Source organism: Episyrphus balteatus, chromosome 1 (genome assembly GCF_945859705.1).
Source record: "Episyrphus balteatus chromosome 1, idEpiBalt1.1, whole genome shotgun sequence".
Lineage (NCBI taxonomy): Eukaryota > Metazoa > Arthropoda > Insecta > Diptera > Syrphidae > Episyrphus > Episyrphus balteatus.
The window spans coordinates 31,357,285-31,383,829 of record NC_079134.1 but is presented as its reverse complement, the minus strand read 5'-3'; the positions used below and the strand labels follow the sequence as shown (position 1 = coordinate 31,383,829).

The 26,545-nt window shown below is 31.9% G+C and overlaps 2 protein-coding genes across 8 annotated transcripts in view; one reads left to right on the top strand and one right to left on the bottom strand.

Moving 5' to 3' along the window:
* LOC129907830 (CUGBP Elav-like family member 2) overlaps positions 1 to 26,545 on the bottom strand; it is a 473,931-nt gene that overhangs the window by 346,036 nt on the left and 101,350 nt on the right. The gene's annotated exons all lie outside the window — the stretch shown is intronic.
* On the top strand, positions 4,603 to 21,723 carry LOC129907835 (uncharacterized). Of its 2 annotated transcripts, none has more exons than XM_055984231.1 (2): positions 4,603 to 4,699; positions 21,446 to 21,723. In XM_055984231.1, the coding sequence occupies exons 1-2, from the start codon at positions 4,657 to 4,659 to the stop codon at positions 21,670 to 21,672; spliced, it is 270 nt and encodes an 89-aa protein (XP_055840206.1). In that variant the 5' UTR covers positions 4,603 to 4,656; the 3' UTR covers positions 21,673 to 21,723. The 2 variants fall into 2 exon arrangements, with proteins under 2 accessions (XP_055840206.1, XP_055840205.1); XM_055984230.1 differs by lacking the exon at positions 4,603 to 4,699 and adding an exon at positions 20,132 to 20,330.

Genomic DNA, 26,545 nt, shown 5'->3' with positions numbered 1-26,545 from the left:
TTTCGTAACTTAAAGTCACATAAATCAAAGTAGATCATCTTTGAAAAAAAGACGTTTTAACTTCAATTTATTTGTCCCTCAGTCAAATAGTCAATATCCTGGTTTTAACTATTAAAATAATTATTTTTTCCTGAGTGTAGTTGAAAACCATACCAGAGATATTCTCTAGTATGACGACTTCAATCGTCAGACACTGATATCTACCATATCCAAACCATGAGAAAATAAAAACAATTTAAGAATATCATATATGGCAATTCAATCCAGATCATATTTTTATTTAATAAATTTACGAGAATTAATCGAAACGTACACAAAAAATTATAAAAATAATTATGCTTTCCAAGTTACGGAGAAAATACGAATGATCGGTTAAGTTTTTCTTCCAAATACCAACCATCTATTTCACGATCTATTAACATAAGCACAAATTTAATATTTTTCACCATCCAGTAGGTTTTTCTGTAGTAGGTGTTTTCCTGAATTTTTTCACTACTTCAATAACTTCTTGTTGAAACTCTAACACTTGTTTGTCATCAAGTTTGTCCAATGTTGGAACTAGGCTATTGAAAAATGATTTATGCCTGTTTAAGAATCCAGACCAACAAAATTCCATCAACTGTTTCATATTAGGATCCGAGGCCAACAACTTTGAAGTAGCTAATTGTTCTTCATTGTTTTTTTGGCTTTCCATGTTTGCTGAAATAGAAGACACAAATTTTATAAAATATTAATTTAGGTATGGAATTATAATTTATTATATATTATAATTTAATTTAGTACAGTCAAGTAAGATTTGGTTGTATGGAGGTCTAAGAAATAATTCTCAACTGAAATTGGTGCTCAAAATATGAAAGAACAATAGTACTGAAACAAAACCCCACATTTTTCACAAAAATAACGGTATAACTCTGGCTGCCATTTTGTTTTGAGGCGTTTTCGACTTTCACTTATAGCTCAGCTAATTTTCCTGCTAGAGAAAAATGTTTTTGAGGAAAGTTGTAGTAAATTTTATTTCCCACAAAATATGTTATCTGTCGATTAGCCATCAAAGCTTAAAAAATTATTTAATAGAATATTTCTTACGAATTTTTAAAAATATGTTACATGAGAGTACCGCTGGGTCCGAAAGGGCAGAGATACCCAAAAGAGATGAGAAACTTCTGACGTCATACGCGATTTGCCTACAAGCTGCTTTAGACATTTTTGGATAAGTATGCGTGAAAAAATATACATTTTTGGCGAAGTATGCGTGAAAAATTGACATTTTTGCTTAGGTGTGCGGAAAAACACCGTGGCTACACTATGTGTGTTTTTCACATTTATTCACGAATACAAAAGAGATTACAACAACACGAAATAAACAAATGGGTTTTGGGGGGTAAAACGTACGAAAGTTTCCCATCTCCTTTGGGTATCTCTGCGAAAGGGTTAACTCGAGAAACGACTATGAATTCTGTTCTTAACTTATTCAAGAATATACAAATTTAAAACTACAAAGATTCGAAAGATTTTGAATTTTTCTATACAACGACAACAAATTTTGAAAAATTATATCTCGAAAGCCTATCGATAAATATTTTTTAAGATATGGTTTTCGATTTTTGTGGGTTAAAATCTATACGAAAAGCATAACGGTTATAGTAATTTTTTTGTAAACTATTCACAAACTACATACTAACAAGAAGATCTTATTAAAATCCGAATCACTTTTAACTCACAATTTTCATCGAATTGACAGTCGTAGAACCATTTAGCTGGCATTCTCCCCCAAATATTAAAGCTAAAAAATTGTACATTCACCGGATTCGTATCAAAATATTTCATGTGAGGTTCTGCATAACCGGGTATATTCACAATTAGCTCACCATCTGAAATTAAAATCACATATAATTAAATTCAAACATTTTTAATTAAGTTAAGCACTTTTACCATTTTTTATAATGATTTCAACTAATATTGGATCAAATGCCGACAACAAGTTGGGAGACGAATTTCCTGCGACTTTAACAATAGCAGATCCTGGTACAGAACGTTTGTTAATCCACGATTGAGAATTTTTAACATTACCCAGAGCTTTTATGTAATATGAAAAGTTGAATTTGCTTTAAAAATGTAGCCATGATTCAGAAGGAAGCTTAAATATATTACCAATTTCATAATAAGGACCATCACTAGTATTATTTGATGAAAGCAATATGTTGGCATCCGTATAAGTCATTACGTACAATTTCAAATGTAAAAGTTCGTTGGGTTTTTTCAAATTATTTTTTATAGAACTAATTTGGATGAAATCTGTGTAAGCACGATCTTTATCTATCAATATGTGCGCATCGCAAGAAGAATCCAATTGGGATAGACTTATATGACTTTTATGACTTATACTTGCATAACAAAACTGACAGAAAACAGCAATAAAAACTGTAAATTGATGATTAAGGTTCATCTTTATAACTAAAATGGGACTGATCTTGAATATGGCTACTTTCGAATTGGACTAACATTAATTTTTGCAAGACCTTCCTACTTATATGAGATTTGTTTTCATCATCTATGTACTGTACATAGATTATCATGTTTCGAATGACATTTTTGACATTGATAGTCTTTTTTGGCTTTCATTTGAAATTGTTTATTATTAGGTACGTTTTCTGATGAAAATTTTGAGTATGCAATATTTATTAAACATAGCAAAAAACGTGTTGACGAAATTTGCAGAAAACATTACCAGTAGTAAACGTAGCTAAGTGTTATCAGTTGTTATCAATTTTTGAAGAAAAAAAACCACATGCTTTGGAGATTCCGAATGGTCAAGGCTTTTTCTTGGTTCTTTCAGAAAAAAGATTCGATAACCTGCACATGTGTATATAAATACAAAGGTCGGAAAAAGTTTGTTGACAAAATGAACATTTTTCTAACTGATGAGAATAATCCGTAACGGTTAAACATAAAATAAGGAAGTTGACGGTTATTTATTAAGTATATTATGGTGAATCTGATGATGGTCAATGTTAGTCATATTGTTGGTATTATGCTTCGAGGCTGCATTTTTTGTATAAAAAGTACTAATTTTTTAGGGAAAAAAAATTTTTGAGAAACATTCTTTTTCAGCGTTGGTAAGTTAAGGTAATGCATTTTACATGTTTCAAGCACGTATAAAACTAACAGACTTGTTAAGGCCTCGATTTGTAAAAAATTAGGCAAACGGCGGAACATAACATTGAAATAAGTGCATCTTCTGTTGCAAGTCATAATTTCGGTTTGTTTGTTAGAAATTTATGGAGAACTGAATTTATCGCGGGAAACTAAAAATTACCAAATATGAAAATACAATATTGCAATATACATATTGATAGATAAAGGAGATTTCATCCAAATTAGTTCTATAAAAAATAATTTGAAAAAAGACAAAGAACTTTTACATTTGTAATTCTACGCAATCGCTTGGACGGATGCAAACATATTGCTATCAGTAAATAATACTAGTGATTTTTAAAAAATTCAAATTTTCATATTACTTAAAAGCTCTGGGTAATTATAAAAATTCTCGATCGTGGATTAACAAACGTTCTGCACCAGGATCTGCTATTGTTAAAGTCGCAGGAAATTCGTCTCCCAACTTGTTGTCGGCATTTGATCCAATATTAGTTGAAATCATTATAAAAAAAAATCATGTGTGCAATTCACACGTGGTAGAAGTGAAACCTTAAAAAATCATTTTTCTTGAAAAAAAATAGAAAAAATCTACCTATTTTTATTCTATCACCTTCAAATCCATGTTTTTTATCTGACAACCTATAAAAATTTTATATCATCTGAAAGCTTATTGTCTTAGCTCAAAATCTTTATATCGATCAGACCTATCAGACATCTACAAAAAGAGCTAGAATTTTTTAAACTCGGTGAAATTTCATAAAAAAAAGCAAAAAAAAAATTATTTTTATGTTCTTACGATATTAAATCAATTTTTTTGTTTGACAACCTATACAAAATTTTATACCATGTGAAAGCTTATTGTTTCACCTTGTATAATGATATATAAATCTTATTTCAAAAATGTCTACAAGAGAAGTTGGAATTTTTTAAAGTCAACCATGTCGAATTTCCAGACTGAGGTATTTTTAAATTTTTTCAATTTAAGATTGTGTAACTTGTAGAGCACGAAACGTTATGTGTGATATATCAAATAAAAGGTTATGTTATCATGCATGCGTATTAAAGTTAAACCAAAGTTGTATGTGCACTAGATCAAAAGACATAACGTGTGTTGAAAAAGAACATCTTTTTACCGTTATCTCCGAATATTGATTATGAAATTAATTGAAATTTTGTACAATTATAATTTATTTAATTACCTATCTACAGTACAAATTTCATTCACCTATCTATTAAAACAAAAAAGTTATAACAAGTTGAAGTCGTGTAGCGTTTTCGTTTCATCTTGTTTCAAATCACTACGATACTAAAGAAGTTTTCACTTCAAAAATGGTAAAAGTGCTTAACTTAATTAAAAATGTTTGAATTTAATTATATGTGATTTTTATTTCAGATGGTGAGCTAATTGTGAATATACCCGGTTGTGCAGAACCTTATATGAAATATTTTGATACGGATCCGGTGAATGTACAATTTTTTAGCTTTACTAATTGGGATAAAATGCCAGCTAAATGGTTCTACGACTGTCAATTCGATGAAAATTGTGAGTAAATTGTGATTTCATTTCCAACCTATGGACTTGGTGTTGTTATTTCAAAACCTTCAATGAAATTTTTTTACACAGGCAGAGTCACTCCAAGTCTGCAAGTATGAAAAAAAGATTCAAAATCCCCTTTAGAAAATTAATACCATTTTACATTGAACTTGACAAACAATTTTCCTGAACTTTGAAATACTGTTTTCCAAATTCTATAAATGATGAAATATTGTTTCGACAATGAAAGACAGTGCGCACTTTTATCATATCATCAAAGCAAACTTTGGTATAAAATTTTGAAATTCTGAATTTTAGAAACTGCATTTTAGCATTTACCAGTGTTCATACATTTTTATGTTTTGAATTTTTGATTGATATGTTATGTGTATAATTAAATTTTAATAATATATATTTATAAAATGTGTGTCTTCTATTTCAGCAAACATGGAAATGAAAGAACAATTAGCTATTTCAAAGTTTTTGGCCACGGATCCTGTTATGAAAAAAGTGATGGATTATTTTTGGGATGGAGTCTATAACAGACATAAATTATTTTTAAATGGCTTAGTTCCAATACTGGACAAATTTGATGACAACCAAGTGTTTGAGTTTCAACAAAAAGTTTTTGAGGTACCGTAACATGGGGTTACTTTGCTCCGTTTTTTGCACTATTTTTAGAAAACCTCTTAAAAATGGTAGAGTTATTTTTGTATCTATTTGTTTTTTTCTTTTAATTCATTGATAAGACATGAAATAATGCATTAATTCTAAAAAAAACATTCAAATAACAGTAAAAATATTTTGTTTTTTAAGTTGAAAAGTGGGGCAAAGTAGTCCAAGGGACGGGGTTACTTTGATCCACCTGAAGTTTTTAACTATACTGCCTGTATAGTTAGCTGGAGCAAAGTTAGTATTGTCTTTTAATAGCCCTGGACCAAAGCTTCAAATCTGTCAGAAAAAAAATTTGTAGGTACACACACAACTCTTTTTTTTTACAAAAAACAAAACAGCCTCTTTTATTTCATTAATTGATTATAAATAAATACGAATTTAAAGATAAAAACAGAAAACTTCATTAATTTAACCAAAATAAGTGTAAAATAAACATGAATAAAAATTTACAAACGAAAAAATAGTTCACTTTTAAAAACAATAAAAACATAAGTAGAATTAAAAACACATTTAATTATAAAAATAAATTGCTCCTGGGGTAAAGTAACCCCAAATCAAACAAAAAACTGCTTAGTCACATAAAAAAAATGCAATAATTATTATTTATTAATTAAACAAACAAATGACAAGCGCAGAGTAATAACAAAATAATATCATAACTAGATTATTTGTTCTTACTTTGTAAATTATCACACACCAAATTTTTCACCACAAAAAAAGCACGAATTTCCTACCTCAAATTCACAGGTCAACTGCTTCTTAAAAACTGCCGGCAGATGGTCCGTTGCAACACGTGGCAGATGTATATATGTGTGTGTGTATATTACAGTAGCTTCGATATAGAGAATCTAACATTTCTGAGCGTGAATCAAGAAACTAACTTTTTTCGTCAGTGGCGCAAAGTTACCCCCGCCGCCGGGGCAAAGTAACCCCATGTTACGGTATTGAAAAAAATCAAGAAAACTTCAACTAGACAACAACCGATTCCGCAGATAGATCAACGATTTGGATCTTGAAGAATCTTTGTGCTCATATTCATATATCGTGAAGAAGATGGTATTTGGAAGATAGACTTCACCGATCATCCGTATTTTCTCCATAACTTCTTGGAAAGCTTAATTATTTTAATTTTTTTGTGTACGTTTAGATTCATTCTCGTAAATTTATTAAATAAATACGTTTTGGTGACGATTGAGGTCGTCATACTAGAGAATATCTCTGGCATCGTTTTCAACTGCGATTTTGTCGAAAAAATGCCAACAATGCTAAATGACTTGCCCTAAGCAACAAATTATCGATTGCTTGCCCCACCCCGTCACAAGAGATGAGATTTTTTCCGCAAACCTTAGGAGCAACAAGGCGTTATGAATTGATGGTATTAATACTGAAATAGAATCTGGCATTTTGGTAGAATGGTAGAACAGGTTGTTTTTACGTTTTTACAAAGAGAAAAATATAAAATTTGCGAATATTAGACAGGGGGCGTGGTAACCGCCCATTTTTACTGAATATTTTAGAGCACTTCTGATTTATTGTAGAATCTTGAAACTAGGTAAAATGGTAAAGCTGGTTGTATTTACAATGAAAAAAATTAAATTTAAAGCTTTTAGCCAGGGGGCGTGTTTTTCACAGATTTTTTTTTTCTTCAAAATATATATTTGTATATGTAGCTTGGCGAAATCTTAGGCAAAAGAAATATTTTAAAAATAGACATTATCTAATCAGGCAAGACGGTTTTTGTACTATATTGTATGAACAAATATTAAATTGGCAGGACTTTTAATATAAAATAAATGGCTTCTGGTAAGATCGATTATGTCTGTAAGTATATGCAAGTTTGGTTGAAATCCCGAAAAGTTATAGCAAATTTTGTGATTTTTCATCAAATCGTGTGAAAAGAAATTTGTGCTTTTTTAAATGAAATATTTAAAAGTCTTAACTTTTTCTTTTTTTTTGTAATAAAAGTTGGGAACGGATGAAAAAATAGCATACGTTTGTGATTATTGCAAAAAGACTCCAAATTTTAAGATAGAAACGGTTTTATTATCAACAGAAGTTGATTGGACGGACTTGCCCCCATGTGGGGGCAAACAAAATAAATTTCAATTGTTGTAAAAGAAAGAGAACATATGTTGTGTTGTAAGTAGTTTAAATAGTTTTAACCAGTTTTTAAGTTTTAATGAATCAAAGTTTTTTTTTTAACTATTTCTTGGTGAAAAATAATAACCATTAAAATATAGGTAAGTATTAAATTAGTTTTGTATTATTTTTTATTTTTTTTAATTGGATTGATGATTTTTATTTTTACTACAAACTACTTTAAACAAACTATATTCTACTTTAATTTTAAAATTATCGTCTACAACGCAAAATCATTACGAAAAATAGTTGAACGTTTTCGTTGATTTTAAGTTGTTCTTCTTTCTGTGTAGGAATGCATGATACATACATAAGTTGAAAATACAAAAAAAAAAAAAAACAAATGCAAAAATAATATTTCAATTAATTAAGATTAAATTCAAACTATGTGTGTACACATCTGCAGGTTATCCTATCTTTACCCCCGAACGAATTTAGAAGGAGCCATGACCATTCGGAATTTCCAAAAAATGTTGTTTTCTTCAAAAATTGATAACAACAGATAACACTTAACTACATACATATTCAATATTAACATTAATCATTACTTGAACCATTAAGTTTGGTTCTAAAAATAAAATTTTAATTTCGCGTCTAGGGAATCACCAAAAATTTGCAACAGTCAGGTTTGAAAAATAAAAATAGGCGAAAATATATTAAAGAAAAAACGCATTGAATAGTATTTTTGTCCAGACTGTGAGTTTTGATACAAAATTGACTCAGGCAGAAAACTGTCTCAATTGATTCCTTATGGAACAATAAGAACTTTATGTTTCTGTGCCTCCTAGTTTTTGAAAAAATTGAAAAATAAGAAAAAAAGAAAGTAGTTTGCTTATTTTTCAACTTTTTCAAAACTTAAAAGGCATAAATTGAGGCAGTTTTCGGTATGAGTCAATTTTATATTAAAATTCACAGTCTGGACAAAAATAGCATTCAATGATTTTTTTTAATTGAAACCGATCATTTCAAAAACAATTCGTTGAAATATATTGATTTAAAAATTAAAATTAAATGTACAATTTTGCCTTTCGGAAATTGTATTACTTATCTGGATTGAAATCGTAAATTTTTTTGTCTAAGCCAATTTTGAACCGATTTTCATAACAATCGTTTGATTTGGAAATCAATATTTTTTTAGAATATATTTTTAAAATAGCATGTTGTCTTGATAGTACAGGTAAAAAAGTACATAAAATCAACAAAAAAAAATTCATACACTCATGAAAGTTGGCAAAAAGTTTGCTTTTGGGATAAGAACCAAGGATCAAAAAATTCTATAAAAAAAGTTAGGTGGAAGGGTGTTTTTTCGAAGAGACAGCAAAATCTGTAATTGGTCACAAAAAGCCAATGATTCATTTTATTTTTGGATTTCTTAGACGTTTTACACGAATCATTGGCTTTTAAGGACCAATTACAGATTTTACTATCTCTTCGAAAAAAAAACATCCTTTCACCCCCACAGGGCTAGCTAAGCCCGCCACTGGTCATAGAGATAAATAAAAATAAAAGTTGTAGAAAATAAAATTTTCTACCAGTAATAAATTTCATTTAATCAAAGAAAGGGACTTTGGCTCAATACTGATTTATTGAATATATGGCTCAACGAAAATATGTAATTTTTCGTAATTCATCAACTAATGAAAACGTTACATACACTTTTTTCTCCCTTTTTAGTGCCAACAAAATTCAATTTAATGAAAAGATTCATCACTTAACGAAAAATTTCATACTCATTTTAAAGAATAAAAATAAGAATTTTTTCCTTACTTTATCAAAATTTTAATTAAGTACCGTAAAATTCATTAACTTATGAAATTCAACATTAACTAAAGAAAATCTTCATCATTTTATGAAAATAAATAATTGGCTTATGAAAATTCTTCATAGACTAATGAAATTTTACATCGGCTTACGAAAAATTACATCAATTAACAAACATAAAAAGTTGCCTTACGAAAAAAACGTAGACTAACGAGCAGAGCACACTTTATTTTCGTCCGTTGTGTGCATTTATGAAAGTCGAAGTCAAAAGTGGGGCGACTTATCACGCGTAATAAATAAAAAAAATATTGTGTTCTGAAAAAGTTGAAAGTAATAATAAATTCATTAAAAAACAAAAGAAATTATTTAAGTTGTTACGAATGGCAACACTGGCCATTCATGTCAGTACTGAAGTCAACACCTAATTCAGCACTGAAGTCAACCATTTTGAATTTCTTGTTTGAATTGTAATTTTTATTATAGTCTTGTTACGCTTACGTCCTTCAGACGTGCAGGTCATGTGTTAGTCTTTCAGAAACGGAGATAATAAATGTGGGTTTTTTAATTTATATTTTTCCCACAATAAAAGTCGTACTAGTTTCATTTTTAAGAAAGGACTAATACATTATGGTCCTTCGAGTCGCGATGTTTGTAAAAAAAAAAAAAAACATTTGATCGGAGTGAGATTTTTGTGAAATAAGGTGAAATGTGTGAAAGTGCAACACCAGGAGGTGCAACACGACTACAACAGGAGGTACACCCGTCATGGAGACGGCGACGGAATTAAGGTTTGAGTGATTGTAATTGTGCATGTGGACATGTGCAATTCATTCACAAAACTTAAAAATCCTATATTTTATTTCTTTATTTCACATAAAATCAATATTGTTTATGGTGCCTTACAACCACCATAATCTACTAACTAAATTATTACGGTGCCTTACAACCACCTTTTCAGCTTTTTTTGCGTTTAAATGGTGATTTACAACCACCATCATATTTTTTTTGCGTTGCGTTTCATGGTGCCTTACAACCACCATGTATTTTTTTTTTTTGCGTTAAATGGTGCCTTACAACCACCATTTCATTTTTTTTGCGTTGCGTTTCATGGTGCCTTACAACCACCATGTATTTTTTTTGCGTTTCATGGTGCCTTACAACCACCATGTATTTTTTGTTTGCGTTAAATGGTGCCTTACAACCACCATTTCATTTTTTTTTGCGTTGCGTCTCATGGTGTACACTCACCATGTAGTTTTTTTGTTTGCGTTTAAATGGTGATTTGCTACCACCATTTAATTTAAATTAGGTTGCGTTGCGTTTTTTGGTGACTTACAACCACCATATATATATTTTTTTTGCGTCTCTAGGTGTCTTACAATCACCTTAATCATTTTTTTTTTTTGGGGTTAAATCTTAGATTAAGTAATCAAAATTGATTTTGAATGTCTGCTACGTAGGCATAATTGGAGAAAAAGCACATAGGAATGTGCACAAGATTCATGTTGGTACATGAAAACTGTGTGCGAAAATATTCCACACAGAAACGGAGTAAAATTCATGCAGGAGCATGCAAAACTGTATATTCATATATTCACACACATAGCAAAATATTTAGGAGAAAATCATGCAGGAGCATGTATAAATTTGTGCTGAGTCCAAGTATTCACACAAATAAATTATAATGGAGAAAATCTTGCAGGAGCATATGTAATATGTGCTGAATAAACTCACACATATCTACAATCCATAACCGGAGAATGGAGAGAGAGCGAATCGGAATATTACCAAAAAATATTCATGCGCGCGCAACTTAAGGAGAGCAAAATATTCTCTACAACAAGAGAATGTTCTAGAAGGAGATTGTCTACTTACCACAAGCAGACACAAAAAATAAAAACAACCACCCAACTACTACTTAACAACCGTAGCAACCAGAGATACTCAAAAGAGATGAGAAACTTCTGACGTCATACGGGTTTGCCTACAAGCTGCTTTAGACATTTTTGGATAAGTATGCGTGAAAAATCGTACATTTTTGCTTAGGTGTGCGTAAAAACACCGTGGCTACACTATGTGTGTTTTTCACATTTATTCACGAATACAAGAGAGATTACAACAACACGAAATAAACAAATGGGTTTTGGGGGGTAAAACGTACGAAAGTTTCCCATCTCCTTTGGGTATCTCTGGTAGCAACCCATCAACAACTTCAATGCGCACACACCAAAGAGAGAGAAAAGCAAAAAAGAGGGTAAATGAACCGGAATATCAAGCATCTTCTCTACCGGTTCAGTTTGAATTTTTCAGTTTAAAGACGAATCTTAAATTGTGCGGGTCAGTTTTGCTATAAAAGAAAAAGAAAAACAATTTAATATCATCGAAAAACTTTAAATATTGGAAAATTAAAATAAAAATGTCTAACAAATAAAATGCACGACTGGGGTCGCACGTACTTGCTCTTATGCTTAAAGTTACTCTAATGTCATAGCTTTTTATTCAAGAAAATTAAGAAAATTTAAGATTTGATATTTTCAAGAAATAAAAAAAAAATAAAATCTGTTTTTATAATTAATTAAATACCGTTTTAAATGATCTTTCACTAAAAACCAAGTATGCCAGTTTACTTCTTGTATAAAAAGGAATTTTTAGAAAATTTTTTTCGAAAATCGTTAGAGCCGTTTTTTAAAAAAATAATTTTTTATATATAAAAATTTTCTAACATTTTTCAAAAAAAAAGTTGGAATGCCATTTTGAAGAAATAATTTATTTACGCATAAAAACGAAATTTCAAATTTTTTCATAAGCCCGTTTTCAAAAAATTGATTTTTCAAAAAAAAATTTTGAAATATTTTTTAAAAATCCAAAAATGAGTTTTTTGAAAATTTTGTAAATTTTTAAAATTACTTTTACCTAAACGGCTTGGTATGAAAATTTTCGTTGAAATCGGGGTGGTCTTGAACGAGATATTCATAAATCAAACAAACCGTTCTATGACAGGTACCGTTAATAACGGTAAAAAAAATATTTTTTTTATTTCGGAAGTTGGCTCTTATACGTAATACTACACTAAAAAATTTTAATCAAAATCGTTAGAGCCGTTTTTGAAAAAAATTAACTTTTCTATTTCCATTATATGACAGGTACCGTTAGTTTTGGTCCTAAAAAAAAATTTCAATTTGTCCTCTAGGGAATCACCCAAAACTGTTTACTACCAAGTTTGAACAAAATCACTCCAATAGTTTAGGCTGTAGCTCGAGGTACATACAGACAGACAGACAGACGGACAGACAGACAGAATTGCCGGACCCACTTTTTTGGTATTCTCCATCATCTAATGTCATGTAAAATTGATATCTCGAGTTCGATTTTTTTTACGAATCCTAAACTTGCCCTATAGTACCTATATAGCAAGTAAAAAGGTAATAATACTTCTTTATGAAAATTTAATTAAAGTGTTGTGCGGAACTATGTGTGTACTAGGTAGGCAAGGGCGTGCGTCGTCGCAGCCAGAATTTTTATTTTATTATTGTGTGTGATTTTTTTTCCTTTTTGTTGTTTTTTTTTTGGATAGGTAGTCAGGATGATTGAATTGAATGCGTTTTCCAGTGGGAAATTATTGCTTTCACAAATAGGGAGTTTTGTTTAAATTTTTCCAGGAGGAAAAATAAATACTTTTCTGTGAATTTTTTTTATTTTTTGGGGAATTTCTGTTTACTTTTCCAAGGTAATATTTATTTTAAATGGAGTTTATGTTCAGTGCAGCACATAGATGCCTCGACCACTAACATATTATGGAGTGGAGTGGAGTAGAGTTTATGTTCAGTGTAGCACATAGATGCCTTGATCACTAACATATTAATTTTAAAAATTTAAAATAAATAGGTAGGTGGAGTGGAGTTATGTTCAGTGCGAGCACATAGATGCGCCGACCACTAACATATTATTTAAAAAAAAAATAAAAATAAATGGAGTTGAAAGGAGAGGAGAGGGTGTTCAGTGCGAGCACATAGATGCGTGGACCACTAGCACATTTTATTTTCAAAATACAAATATAAAGGGAGTGGAGTAAAATGTTCAGTGCGAGCACTCAGATGCGTTGACCACTAACATATTTATTTGAGAAATTTTTTTGGCAATATGGGAGTTCCTTTTTTTTTGGAAATCTTCTAGGAAGGAAGTTTCTGAGAATAATTTTTTTTGTGACAATTTAAAAATATATGCACAAGAGAATTCATTTAGAAAATTTTCGGTAGGTAGGGTACAATCGTGGGGAAGCGTACACACACACATATTCGCACAACATGAAATAAGCTAGGTAGTTGGGGGAAGAATACAAAATTATTAAAAAATTTAAAATCGATTTTTTGCTTTCTTTCTTTTCGAATAAAAGGCAAAAAAAAGGAGACGGAGACACCATCACTGGAGGAAGCAGCTGCCCTGTCAGGAGACAGACAATTCAGCTCGCTTCAAAGAGCAATCAGCAGGATGCTGAAATTTGTGGAGTCGGAGGAGCTGAAGACGACATCTCGGGAGGGATTGCTGATCCGTGCGGATCGACTTTTACAATTGTGGGAGAAGTCGAACGAGCTGTTCAGGCAGCTAGTAGAGATTGCTGGAGAGGAGGAGTTATCTGTTCTGGAGGAACAGATGGAGAAAATGGAGGCCGAATATTAGAAATCGGCGGAGCTCTTGAAGCAACGGTTGGCAGTACTCGCCAATAAGAATCAAGATCCAATCACTACAAGCGAAGAGAATTCGCAAAAAATTAACGTGGATCTAACGATGCCAACACAGCAACACGACATCAAAAACACTTGGGGAGAATACGACGGGTCGCTCCTCAAATGGATCGGTTTTAGAGACCGATTCAGAGCAGCCATCCACGAGAATAACGACATCTCGACGGCTTACAAGTATTCGTACTTAAAAAAGTCGTTGACTGGAAAGGCAGCAAAAGCCTTAGGAGAGAGCCATCTGCATCCAGATAGCTATAAGGAGTCATGGGAGAGGCTGGTTCAGCTGTACGACAAGCCGTACCACATCAGCAAGGAGTACCTCAACCAATTTTATAGGTTGCCGGTGCTTCAGGAGAGACCAGGAGCAAATGAGCTTCAGCAGATGTCCAACGTCACCCACGAGACCATCCGTCAATTGAAAGCTCTTGATTTACCAGTGGAGAACTGGGATCTGTAGTTCGTGATAGGCCTTCATGACCGACTAGATCCGGAGACAAAAATGCAATGGGAGTTGCAAAGGGCAAGTGAGTTCCCTAAAATAGGAGAAATGCTGGAGTTTCTAGATAAACAAGCAGGAGCTTTGGAGAATTCATTTTAATAAAATCTTTAAATGTACACTGTACTACAAATTTTTTTTTTTGTTTTTAATTTTTACTTTTTATTTATTATTATTTTTGAAATAGGGACAGGGGGGAAGATTAGTTTGATGCCGTAAGTTTTGGTAAGCATTGAGGTGGGAGCGGTTCGACATGGACCAATAAGAGGGTTTTTAGATATTGGCTTACAACCCAATATAAAAATCCAAAAGATAGTACAGGAGTACAAATTAAGAACATTGGCCAATGCCAGGAAGGCAGTCGGTGTCAACAATGTGCCTTTGGAGAAAAATAAAAAAGTTAATTTTAGAACACTTCCATGGTACAATGCCAAAGGAAAGGAGAATTTGGAGAAGATTGTTTGGGTTTTACCCAAAGAAAGCAATTGGGAACCTGTATCATACGGAGATTCAATGGGAAGACCCAGATTTTGGAAACCAAATCCAATTCAGTTACTTTTCGATGTGGTATTTTATTTTTCTTTGCCATTCAGAGAAATATAGGGGGAATGTCTTTTAAAGAGACACAGTTAGGGATTATTGTTCATGGAACACAATCATAATTGGTAGACGAATTGACAGGTCAGTCTCTTTCGTGCAATACCAGGAGGGAGTTCAGTAAGATAGACTGTTGGAGAAACTTGGGCAGGAAGACCAAGTTAATTCATGTTCACAATGGAGAAAAAAGGAGATTATGGTAGAGAACCATTTCACGGAGACAAATAAACGGGACGAGTCAGGAAGATTCATTGAAAAATTCAGTTAAAAAGCGAGATTAAAGGACTAGGAAGTTCTAGGGAGATCGCTTTAAAACGTTTCTTGTGTATAGGCAGATATTAGCAAAATGTTTAATCAGGTAGGGCTGGCTAGGGAGCAATGGAATTTGCAAAGGATATTTTGGAGGGAGAATCCCTTCAAAAGATTGCAGGAGTATTGGCTCACAGTAGTCACATTTGGCTTAACAGCATCACCATATGTTGCTGTTAGATCAGTATTAGAGACTGCCAGGATGGCAAAAGGAGAATTTCCAATTGCTGCTAAAGCAATAGAAGAGGATTTCTATATGGATGATTGTGTGACAGGGTCACATACGGAGAAATCAGCAATCAAATTAGCTAAAGAAATTGATACTGTACTAAAAACAGCAAAATTTGAATTGCGTAAATGGAAATCAAACAGCCAGGCGGTTGTTGGAGCAATGGAGTCGGAGTCTGAAAAAACTTTGTTGTTTTCAGAGGGGGAAGGCACAACTATTTTAGGTTTAAAATGGTTGATAGAAGAAGACAAGTTCACTTTTATGGTAAAAAATCCTAAATTTGAAGGAGTTATAACAAAAAGGAGAATAGTAAGTCATGTAGCGCAGCTATACGACCCAAATGGATACATATCACCGGTAACAATTATTGGTAAGATCATGATCCAGGAGTTATGGAAATCAAAAATCGATTGGGATGACAGACCATCCATAGATTTGGAGAATAGATGGATTGAATTTTGGAATTCAATTTTTTATTTGGAAAACTTCCGAATAGATAGGTGTTTGGGAACAGGTAGCAATTCAAAAATACAAATTCATGGGTTCTCAGACAGCAGTGAGTCTGCGTTAGGGGCGGTATTGTATGTAAGGGTTGAATATATTAATGGTATGGTGACTAGTAAATTACTTACATCAAAAACTCGAGTAGCGCCATTGAAGATGGTGACTATACCTCGTTTGGAGTTATCAGCAGCGGAGTTACTTTCAAGATTGGTGAAAGGAGTCATTGAGTCAATGGAATGCTGAGTATGTGCTATGGCTTGACTCTAGCCCGGCATATTACTGGATAAGGAAGGAGACAAGAGATCTTAGAACATATGTTGCAAACCGAGTTTCTTCGATCCAAACCAATACAGATCTTAGATGCTGGCGTCACATTGATGGCAAGGAGAACCCAGCTGATCTACTTTCAAGAGGAGTTCTACCAAAGGATTTGGTCAACAGTAATTTATGGCTACACGGTCCTAGTTGGATAACTAGGGAACAAACCCAATGGCCGAAGAGTAGAACAATGGAGGAAGTTCACCAGGAGGTGGAGAAGGAGATGAAGATATTTTCTGTGACGTTCTTCAAGGAACCAATACAAATAAGACTTAAAAGATCTATGAACTGTGTTCCATTGTTGAAATATACAGGAACATTGGAAAAAGCAATAAATATTCTCAGTTATGCCGGGAGGTTTATAGAGAATTGGATTAAATGGAGAAGAAGGCTGAAGCAAGCAAAGGGGAAAATAAATCGGAGACCTAAGAGAATAGGGAAGCAACAGGCAGTTGCACCTCCTACTCTAAGAGAAAAAGCGGAAGCTATGGAGTATCTGTTACAACAAGTTACAACAAGGAGATTACTGCACTGAGAGCTGGAAAGCAGTTACCGGACAAGAGTCCAATAGAAGGGTTGAAACCAATCATAGATGAGCATGGGTTGCTTCGGGTTGGTGGTAGGCTAGGTAGGTCAGAGGTAGATTATGAAATGAAACATCCAGTGATTATTGCTAACGGTTCAAGGTTAGCTGAATTACTAATGGATAATGCTCACCGGGAGATGAAGCATGGAGGCATTCAAATAATGATGCAATTTATAAGACAAAGGTACTGGATACCAAAGTTAAGGGATGGATTAAGAAATCACATTCATAAATGTGTTGTTTGTGTGCGATTAAATGCACGAATGGAGGGACAACTGATGGAAGAATTACCATCAGAGAGAGTCCAGGTTGGGAAACCATTTTTAGCTACCGGAGTAGATTATGCTGGTCCTTTTGAACTAAAGGTATCCAGTGGAGTAGGAGGGAGAAAAAGGAGAAAATGTTGGGTTTCAATATTCGTCTGCCTAAGAACTAGAGCAGTTCATATTGAGATCGTAGGAGATCTATCAACAATAGCCTTCATTGCTTGTTTTGAACGGTTTATTGCTAGGAGAGGGAGATGCGAGAAAATGTTTAGCGACAACGGAACTGCTTTCGTTGGCGCATCTAAAGAACTAAATAAAGCTTTAAAAGTCTTTTCAGATAAAGAAGCATTGGAGCATTTGCATAGCAAAGGAACTGAATGGCACTTCATGACCCCAGCCGCACCACACCAAGAAGGTATATATGAGGCTGCGGTTAAATCGATGAAGTTTCATTTAAGGAGAATACTTGGGCAAAAGATATTGCCTTATGAGGAGTTTGCAACGTTATTAACGCAGATCGAAGCCATCCTCAATTCCAGGCCGCTTCATCCGCTTAGTGACGACCCAATGGACGTTCAGGCGCTAACGCCGGGACATTTCCTGGTAGGTGAACCACTAATTTTACCTCTTCCTTTCAGATTAGACGAAAGACCAGATACAGTGGGAGCTAAACTCTGGAAAGAGGGACAACAAATGGTTAATCATTTCTGGACCAGGTGGCAGTCAGAATATTTGACCACTCTGCAGGAGCGGAAAAAATGGAGAAAGGTGAAGGAGAACTTGAAGGTTGGTCAACTGGTCGTTCTCAAAAGTGAGAATTTCCCTCCAGCCAGCTGGGGCATGGCTCGGATATGCGAACTCCTCCCAGGCCGGGACGGGTTGGTCCGAAACGTCATCGTCCAAACAGCCACTAGAAAATTAAAGAGACCGGTGCAGAAGATATGCATCCTGCCTATTGGCCCGGAGGCCACTATGTAAAAACGATGTTTTTAGCCGGGACTGTTTCGAATGGCAACACTGGCCATTCATGTCAGCACTGAAGTCAACACCTAATTCAGCACTGAAGTCAACCATTTTGAATTTCTTGTTTGAATTGTAATTTTTATTATAGTCTTGTTACGTCCTTCAGACGTGCAGGTCATGTGTTAGTCTTTCAGAAACGGAGATAATAAATGTGGGATTTTTAATTTATATTTTTCCCACAATAAAAGTCGTACTAGTTTCATTTTTAAGAAAGGACTAATACATAAGTAGTTAAAAATCAATAAAAAGGCCAAGAAGTAAGAAAAATAAGTGGTGTTAAGAGGAGTTAAACCATGAGATATTGGAAAGTAAGTACCATTTGATTAACTATAATTTATGAATATTTTATGAAAAATATTTTTGTTTTTTTTTAAGTATTCTAACTTTTTGTTTTTTTTTTCTATTTCTTTTTTCTTTCAGATTCTAAAGATGTCATCCTAAGCTACTTTATGGATGGGTACTTAATTAAAATTAAAGGACAATAACCATTCCTGATTGGCATAGGAGAGGACAACAAATACTTGAAGGAATATATTTAATTAAATTGTTTATTCCATGTATTTAATATCCCCTCCCATTATTAAAAATAAAAAAATCAAGTTCAAAATAGCAAATGTTTTTGTTTTAAATGATAAAAAAATGTTCGATCCGCTCCACTTTTTTTTGAATTTCAGGTTTTAATTCCAAATTTTAGGGAAGAAAAATGAACGAAAAATTTCGTAATCTTACGAAAAAATTCGTAGGATTACGAAAATAAAGTAAGTATAATCTACTAAAAGAATAATTAATACAACGAAAAGTTTCGTTAGCTAACGAATATTTTTTCGTAATTTAGGTAATTAAAATGTTCATAAAATTTACGAAAAAATTCGTTAGCTTACGAAAGTTTACGTTGATTGATGAAAAATTTCGTAAAGTGATGTAAAAATTCATTAATTCTCGTTAAAAAAATTTTATGAAAAATTTCATTAAAATACGACAGTTTTCGTTAATTGATGAATTTCTTCGTTAAAGTATGAAAGCCATTTCGTTGAGCCAATTAAATTTTTCATCGGCTGAAAATAAATTAAATATTCGTTGCCTTAACGAATTTTGTCGTTGTGTTTACGTAAGGATTTGGTTCAGTGTATGTTTATTAATATCGCAACTTGACCTTTTTTACTTATAAATAGAACATGAAATCAAATTTCATATTCGTAGGAAGGTCTTGCGAAAATTCAGTTAGTCCAGTTTGAAAGTAGCCATAAGATCAGTCGCATTTTAGCCAAGACCGCGGTTATAAAGATGAACCTTAATTATCAATTTATTGTATTTATTGTTATTCTCTGTCAGTTTTTTAGTGAAAGTATAAGTCATAAAAGTCATATAAGTCAATCAAAATTGCAATCTTCTTGCGATGTGTTATTGTTAAGAGAAAGAGAACACATTTACCAAGATTTCTTCCAAGAGAGTGATATGAAAAACAATTTGAAAAAAGACAACGAACGATTACATGTGGAATTATATGTAATGGCTTCAACAGATGCAAACATATTGCTTTCAGAAAATACTAATTATGATGGTCCGCATTATGAAATTGGTAATATATTTAAGATTTCTTTCTGAATCATCGTTACATTTAAAAAGCAAATTTAACTTGTTTATTACTTAAAAGTTCTTGGTATTGATCGAAATTCTAAATCGGAGCTTCGTTCTAAACGAGGATCTGCTGTAGTAGTCGCAGAAAATTCGTCTCCCAGCTTGTTATCGCCGTTTGATCCATTATTAGTTGAAATCATTCAAAGAAATGGTAAAAGTGCTTAAATTATGTAAAAATGTTTGAATTTAACTATGTGATTTTATTTTCAGATGGTAAAATAATTATCAATGTACCTGGTTATGCAGAACCCCTTATTACATATTTGGATAAAAATCCCATGAAAATAAATTTTGTTGGCCTTGCTACTTGGAATAAAAACCCAGCTAAATGGTTCTACAACTGTCAATTCGACGAAAATTGTGAGTAAAGAGTGATTTCGAATTTAAGATCTGCTTGTATGTATGTAGTTTGTGATTTTTGAACTAATTATATTAGGTATACATTTGTAAAATCAGCTATTTTTGAGGTACGAGGACCAAAGCTTTGAACATAGGGTCGTACTTGAAGGGTTCAAAGCATTAAGATGTTAAAAAAATATTAAGCTCCAACAAAAATCGAAGTTGTTTTAAAAGTTGTAATATTTAAGAAAGGGTTTATAGGGAGCTGCCTAAAAGTTGATTTTTGATTAGCTATTTCTTTAATGTAAAAATTTCAAAAAACCGATTAGGTACTAGTGTACCTAATCGGTTTCTTGAAATTTTTACCAAAAAAAAAAGTGTTGCATAAATTATAAAGATATGACAAATTTTTTTACGATATAAAATTCGACTCTTTTTACTAAGTAACTTTGTAGAAAATTTAATTTCTTATCAATAAGCATCCTTTTAAAAGATTCAAAAAAATTAAATATATTAAAAAATTTAAGAAAAAACGATTAATAAAAAAAAAAAACAACTATTTTAAAGTAAATTAATTCAAAAAGACCAAAAAGCAGTAGATTATTTTTGTAAAGACCATATTATTTCAATTCAAATTTTGTGATCATCATTTTAAAGGACAACGTATCTATCGTCTTTTCTCTTTCACTAGTTCAATGTCTATAAATGCTCAAAGTAAAAATTAACTTTTTAATAAAAACCTAAAAAATGTCGTTTTTTCTCTCTTTCAAAATAGGTTTTCTTAAATTTTTGTATTTATCTTATTTTTTAATTTTCTCAAAAGGAGAAAAGTTTATTTTCTACAAAAAGTTAGATACTTAATATGAATTTTAAAATTTTTGCTTGCTTTATAGCAATGTAAATTTATTACACAGGCAGTATCACCATTTCCATTATCAAAGCAATTTTTGTTATATTTTTTTTTTGGAAAATATAGAATTTTGAAATTCTGAATTGTTGAAAATGCATTTTGGCAAAGAAACCAGTAGTCACAATTTTTCCGATGTGATTGGGTGTAATTCCCTTAATAAATATTAAATAAATTAGTTCAAATTTCATAAATTAATATTTTATAAAATGTGTATCTTCTTTTTCAGCAAAAATGGAAGGCCAAAAAAACAATGAACAATGGTCTGGATTCTTAAACAGGCATACATCATTTTTTCATGGCTTAGTTCCAACATTGGACAAATTTGATGACAATCAAGTGATAGAGTTTCAACAAGAAGTTATTGAGGCAGTGAAAAAAGTGAAGAAAACTTCAACTAGACCACAACCGATTTCGCGGGTAGATGTACGGTCTGGATGGTGCTCATGTGCTTAGAATGATGGTGTTTGGAAAAAAAACTTCAGCGATCATTATTATTTTCTCCGTAACTTGAAAGATTAATTATTTTTATAATTTTTTGTGTACTTACGTTTCGATCAATCCTCGTAAATTTATTAAATAAATATGTTGTGATAAGAACTTCTGTATTATATTTTAAAATTTGTTTTATTTAATCATAGTTAAGTTATGTAAGTTATCAGTGTCTGATGACGACTGAGGTCGTCAATTCGTCATATTAGAGAATATCTCATTTTGATATCACTTGAATATGAAGAATCGGAATCTATTTATCTCTGCAACTCGAGAGCTCATATTAACACCACTGTTCAAGGATATAAACGGTAACCTTGCCAAATAAGAATAAGGATCAACTTAGCATTTTGACTCGGTTTTTAACTGCGATTTCGACGAAAATATGAAAACAAAACTAAGTGACTTGCCTTAAGCTACAAATTCCCGATTGCTTACCCAAGACTTGAAATGATATTTTTTTCCGTAAACCGCAATCGAAGCTGTTAAAGCAACAAATGCGTTAGGAATTGATCGATTTCCTGCAGAATTCTTCACAAAAATATGGGTACAACTTTGGACACTATTTCATTTGTAATCGTTTTGCGACTTTCGATTGAAGTTCGGCTAGTTTTTGGTGTTAGGGAAAAATGAAGAGAGACAAAGTTGTACTGTCTCCATCTCAATCTACAACCCCTCATAAGAGGAAAAAACGCAACGTAAATTGTGATAATGGCCAACAACGTTGATTTAATGTTGAAAAAACTAATTTAAAACATATTTAAATCAAAATTGAAACAACGTTAGAAAATTTAAAATTTTTTGTCGGACTCAGATTTTGTTGCATTTTATCACCCTTGTTGCTCCTAAGGTTTGTGAAAGTCATTTAGCATTGTTTGCATATTTTTGTCGAAATCATACACTCAGAGAAAAAAATAGTGAATATCGGAATAACTATTAAAATAGTTTAAAAAAAATGCTAATTTCTGGCTATTTTAATAGTCAATCAAAGTTCTCTTATTTTTCAAATTAACTATTAAATAGTCAATTTAAACTACTAAAATAGTTATGTGATTACACTGAGGGAAAAGCCACGATAAAATAACGTAAAATCAATGAAAACCACATTGATTTAACTATTATTCGGAATGAATTCGCGTTGAAGATAAACATTTTAAAACCAACCTGGAAAAAAGGTAAGTTTTTGATGGTTTCGTAACTTAAAGTCACATAAATCAAAGTAGATCATCTTTGAAAAAAAGACGTTTTAACTTCAATTTATTTGTCCCTCAGTCAAATAGTCAATATCCTGGTTTTAACTATTAAAATAATTATTTTTTCCTGAGTGTAGTTGAAAACCATACCAGAGATATTCTCTAGTATGACGACTTCAATCGTCAGACACTGATATCTACCATATCCAAACCATGAGAAAATAAAAACAATTTAAGAATATCATATATGGCAATTCAATCCAGATCATATTTTTATTTAATAAATTTACGAGAATTAATCGAAACGTACACAAAAAATTATAAAAATAATTATGCTTTCCAAGTTACGGAGAAAATACGAATGATCGGTTAAGTTTTTCTTCCAAATACCAACCATCTATTTCACGATCTATTAACATAAGCACAAATTTAATATTCTTCACCATCCAGTAGGTTTTTCTGTAGTAGGTGTTTTCCTGAATTTTTTCACTACTTCAATAACTTCTTGTTGAAACTCTAACACTTGTTTGTCATCAAGTTTGTCCAATGTTGGAACTAGGCTATTGAAAAATGATTTATGCCTGTTTAAGAATCCAGACCAACAAAATTCCATCAACTGTTTCATATTAGGATCCGAGGCCAACAACTTTGAAGTAGCTAATTGTTCTTCATTGTTTTTTTGGCTTTCCATGTTTGCTGAAATAGAAGACACACATTTTATAAAATATTAATTTAGGTATGGAATTATAATTTATTATATATTATAATTTAATTTAGTACAGTCAAGTAAGATTTGGTTGTATGGAGGTCTAAGAAATAATTCTCAACTGAAATTGGTGCTCAAAATATGAAAGAACAATAGTACTGAAACAAAACCCCACATTTTTCACAAAAATAACGGTATAACTCTGGCTGCCATTTTGTTTTGAGGCGTTTTCGACTTTCACTTATAGCTCAGCTAATTTTCCTGCTAGAGAAAAATGTTTTTGAGGAAAGTTGTAGTAAATTTTATTTCCCACAAAATATGTTATCTGTCGATTAGCCATCAAAGCTTAAAAAATTATTTAATAGAATATTTCTTACGAATTTTTAAAAATATGTTACATGAGAGTACCGCTGGGTCCGAAAGGGCAGAGATACCCAAAAGAGATGAGAAACTTCTGACGTCATACGCGATTTGCCTACAAGCTGCTTTAGACATTTTTGGATAAGTATGCGTGAAAAAATATACATTTTTGGCGAAGTATGCGTGAAAAATTGACATTTTTGCTTAGGTGTGCGGAAAAACACCGTGGCTACACTATGTGTGTTTTTCACATTTATTCACGAATACAAAAGAGATTACAACAACACGAAATAAACAAATGGGTTTTGGGGGGTAAAACGTACGAAAGTTTCCCATCTCCTTTGGGTATCTCTGCGAAAGGGTTAACTCGAGAAACGACTATGAATTCTGTTCTTAACTTATTCAAGAATATACAAATTTAAAACTACAAAGATTCGAAAGATTTTGAATTTTTCTATACAACGACAACAAATTTTGAAAAATTATATCTCGAAAGCCTATCGATAAATATTTTTTAAGATATGGTTTTCGATTTTTGTGGGTTAAAATCTATACGAAAAGCATAACGGTTATAGTAATTTTTTTGTAAACTATTCACAAACTACATACTAACAAGAAGATCTTATTAAAATCCGAATCACTTTTAACTCACAATTTTCATCGAATTGACAGTCGTAGAACCATTTAGCTGGCATTCTCCCCCAAATATTAAAGCTAAAAAATTGTACATTCACCGGATTCGTATCAAAATATTTCATGTGAGGTTCTGCATAACCGGGTATATTCACAATTAGCTCACCATCTGAAATTAAAATCACATATAATTAAATTCAAACATTTTTAATTAAGTTAAGCACTTTTACCATTTTTTATAATGATTTCAACTAATATTGGATCAAATGCCGACAACAAGTTGGGAGACGAATTTCCTGCGACTTTAACAATAGCAGATCCTGGTACAGAACGTTTGTTAATCCACGATTGAGAATTTTTAACATTACCCAGAGCTTTTATGTAATATGAAAAGTTGAATTTGCTTTAAAAATGTAGCCATGATTCAGAAGGAAGCTTAAATATATTACCAATTTCATAATAAGGACCATCACTAGTATTATTTGATGAAAGCAATATGTTGGCATCCGTATAAGTCATTACGTACAATTTCAAATGTAAAAGTTCGTTGTGTTTTTTCAAATTATTTTTTATAGAACTAATTTGGATGAAATCTGTGTAAGCACGATCTTTATCTATCAATATGTGCGCATCGCAAGAAGAATCCAATTGGGATAGACTTATATGACTTTTATGACTTATACTTGCATAACAAAACTGACAGAAAACAGCAATAAAAACTGTAAATTGATGATTAAGGTTCATCTTTATAACTAAAATGGGACTGATCTTGAATATGGCTACTTTCGAATTGGACTAACATTAATTTTTGCAAGACCTTCCTACTTATATGAGATTTGTTTTCATCATCTATGTACTGTACATAGATTATCATGTTTCGAATGACATTTTTGACATTGATAGTCTTTTTTGGCTTTCATTTGAAATTGTTTATTATTAGGTACGTTTTCTGATGAAAATTTTGAGTATGCAATATTTATTAAACATAGCAAAAAACGTGTTGACGAAATTTGCAGAAAACATTACCAGTAGTAAACGTAGCTAAGTGTTATCAGTTGTTATCAATTTTTGAAGAAAAAAAACCACATGCTTTGGAGATTCCGAATGGTCAAGGCTTTTTCTTGGTTCTTTCAGAAAAAAGATTCGATAACCTGCACATGTGTATATAAATACAAAGGTCGGAAAAAGTTTGTTGACAAAATGAACATTTTTCTAACTGATGAGAATAATCCGTAACGGTTAAACATAAAATAAGGAAGTTGACGGTTATTTATTAAGTATATTATGGTGAATCTGATGATGGTCAATGTTAGTCATATTGTTGGTATTATGCTTCGAGGCTGCATTTTTTGTATAAAAAGTACTAATTTTTTAGGGAAAAAAAATTTTTGAGAAACATTCTTTTTCAGCGTTGGTAAGTTAAGGTAATGCATTTTACATGTTTCAAGCACGTATAAAACTAACAGACTTGTTAAGGCCTCGATTTGTAAAAAATTAGGCAAACGGCGGAACATAACATTGAAATAAGTGCATTTTCTGTTGCAAGTCATAATTTCGGTTTGTTTGTTAGAAATTTATGGAGAACTGAATTTATCGCGGGAAACTAAAAATTACCAAATATGAAAATACAATATTGCAATATACATATTGATAGATAAAGGAGATTTCATCCAAATTAGTTCTATAAAAAATAATTTGAAAAAAGACAAAGAACTTTTACATTTGTAATTCTACGCAATCGCTTGGACGGATGCAAACATATTGCTATCAGTAAATAATACTAGTGATTTTTAAAAAATTCAAATTTTCATATTACTTAAAAGCTCTGGGTAATTATAAAAATTCTCGATCGTGGATTAACAAACGTTCTGCACCAGGATCTGCTATTGTTAAAGTCGCAGGAAATTCGTCTCCCAACTTGTTGTCGGCATTTGATCCAATATTA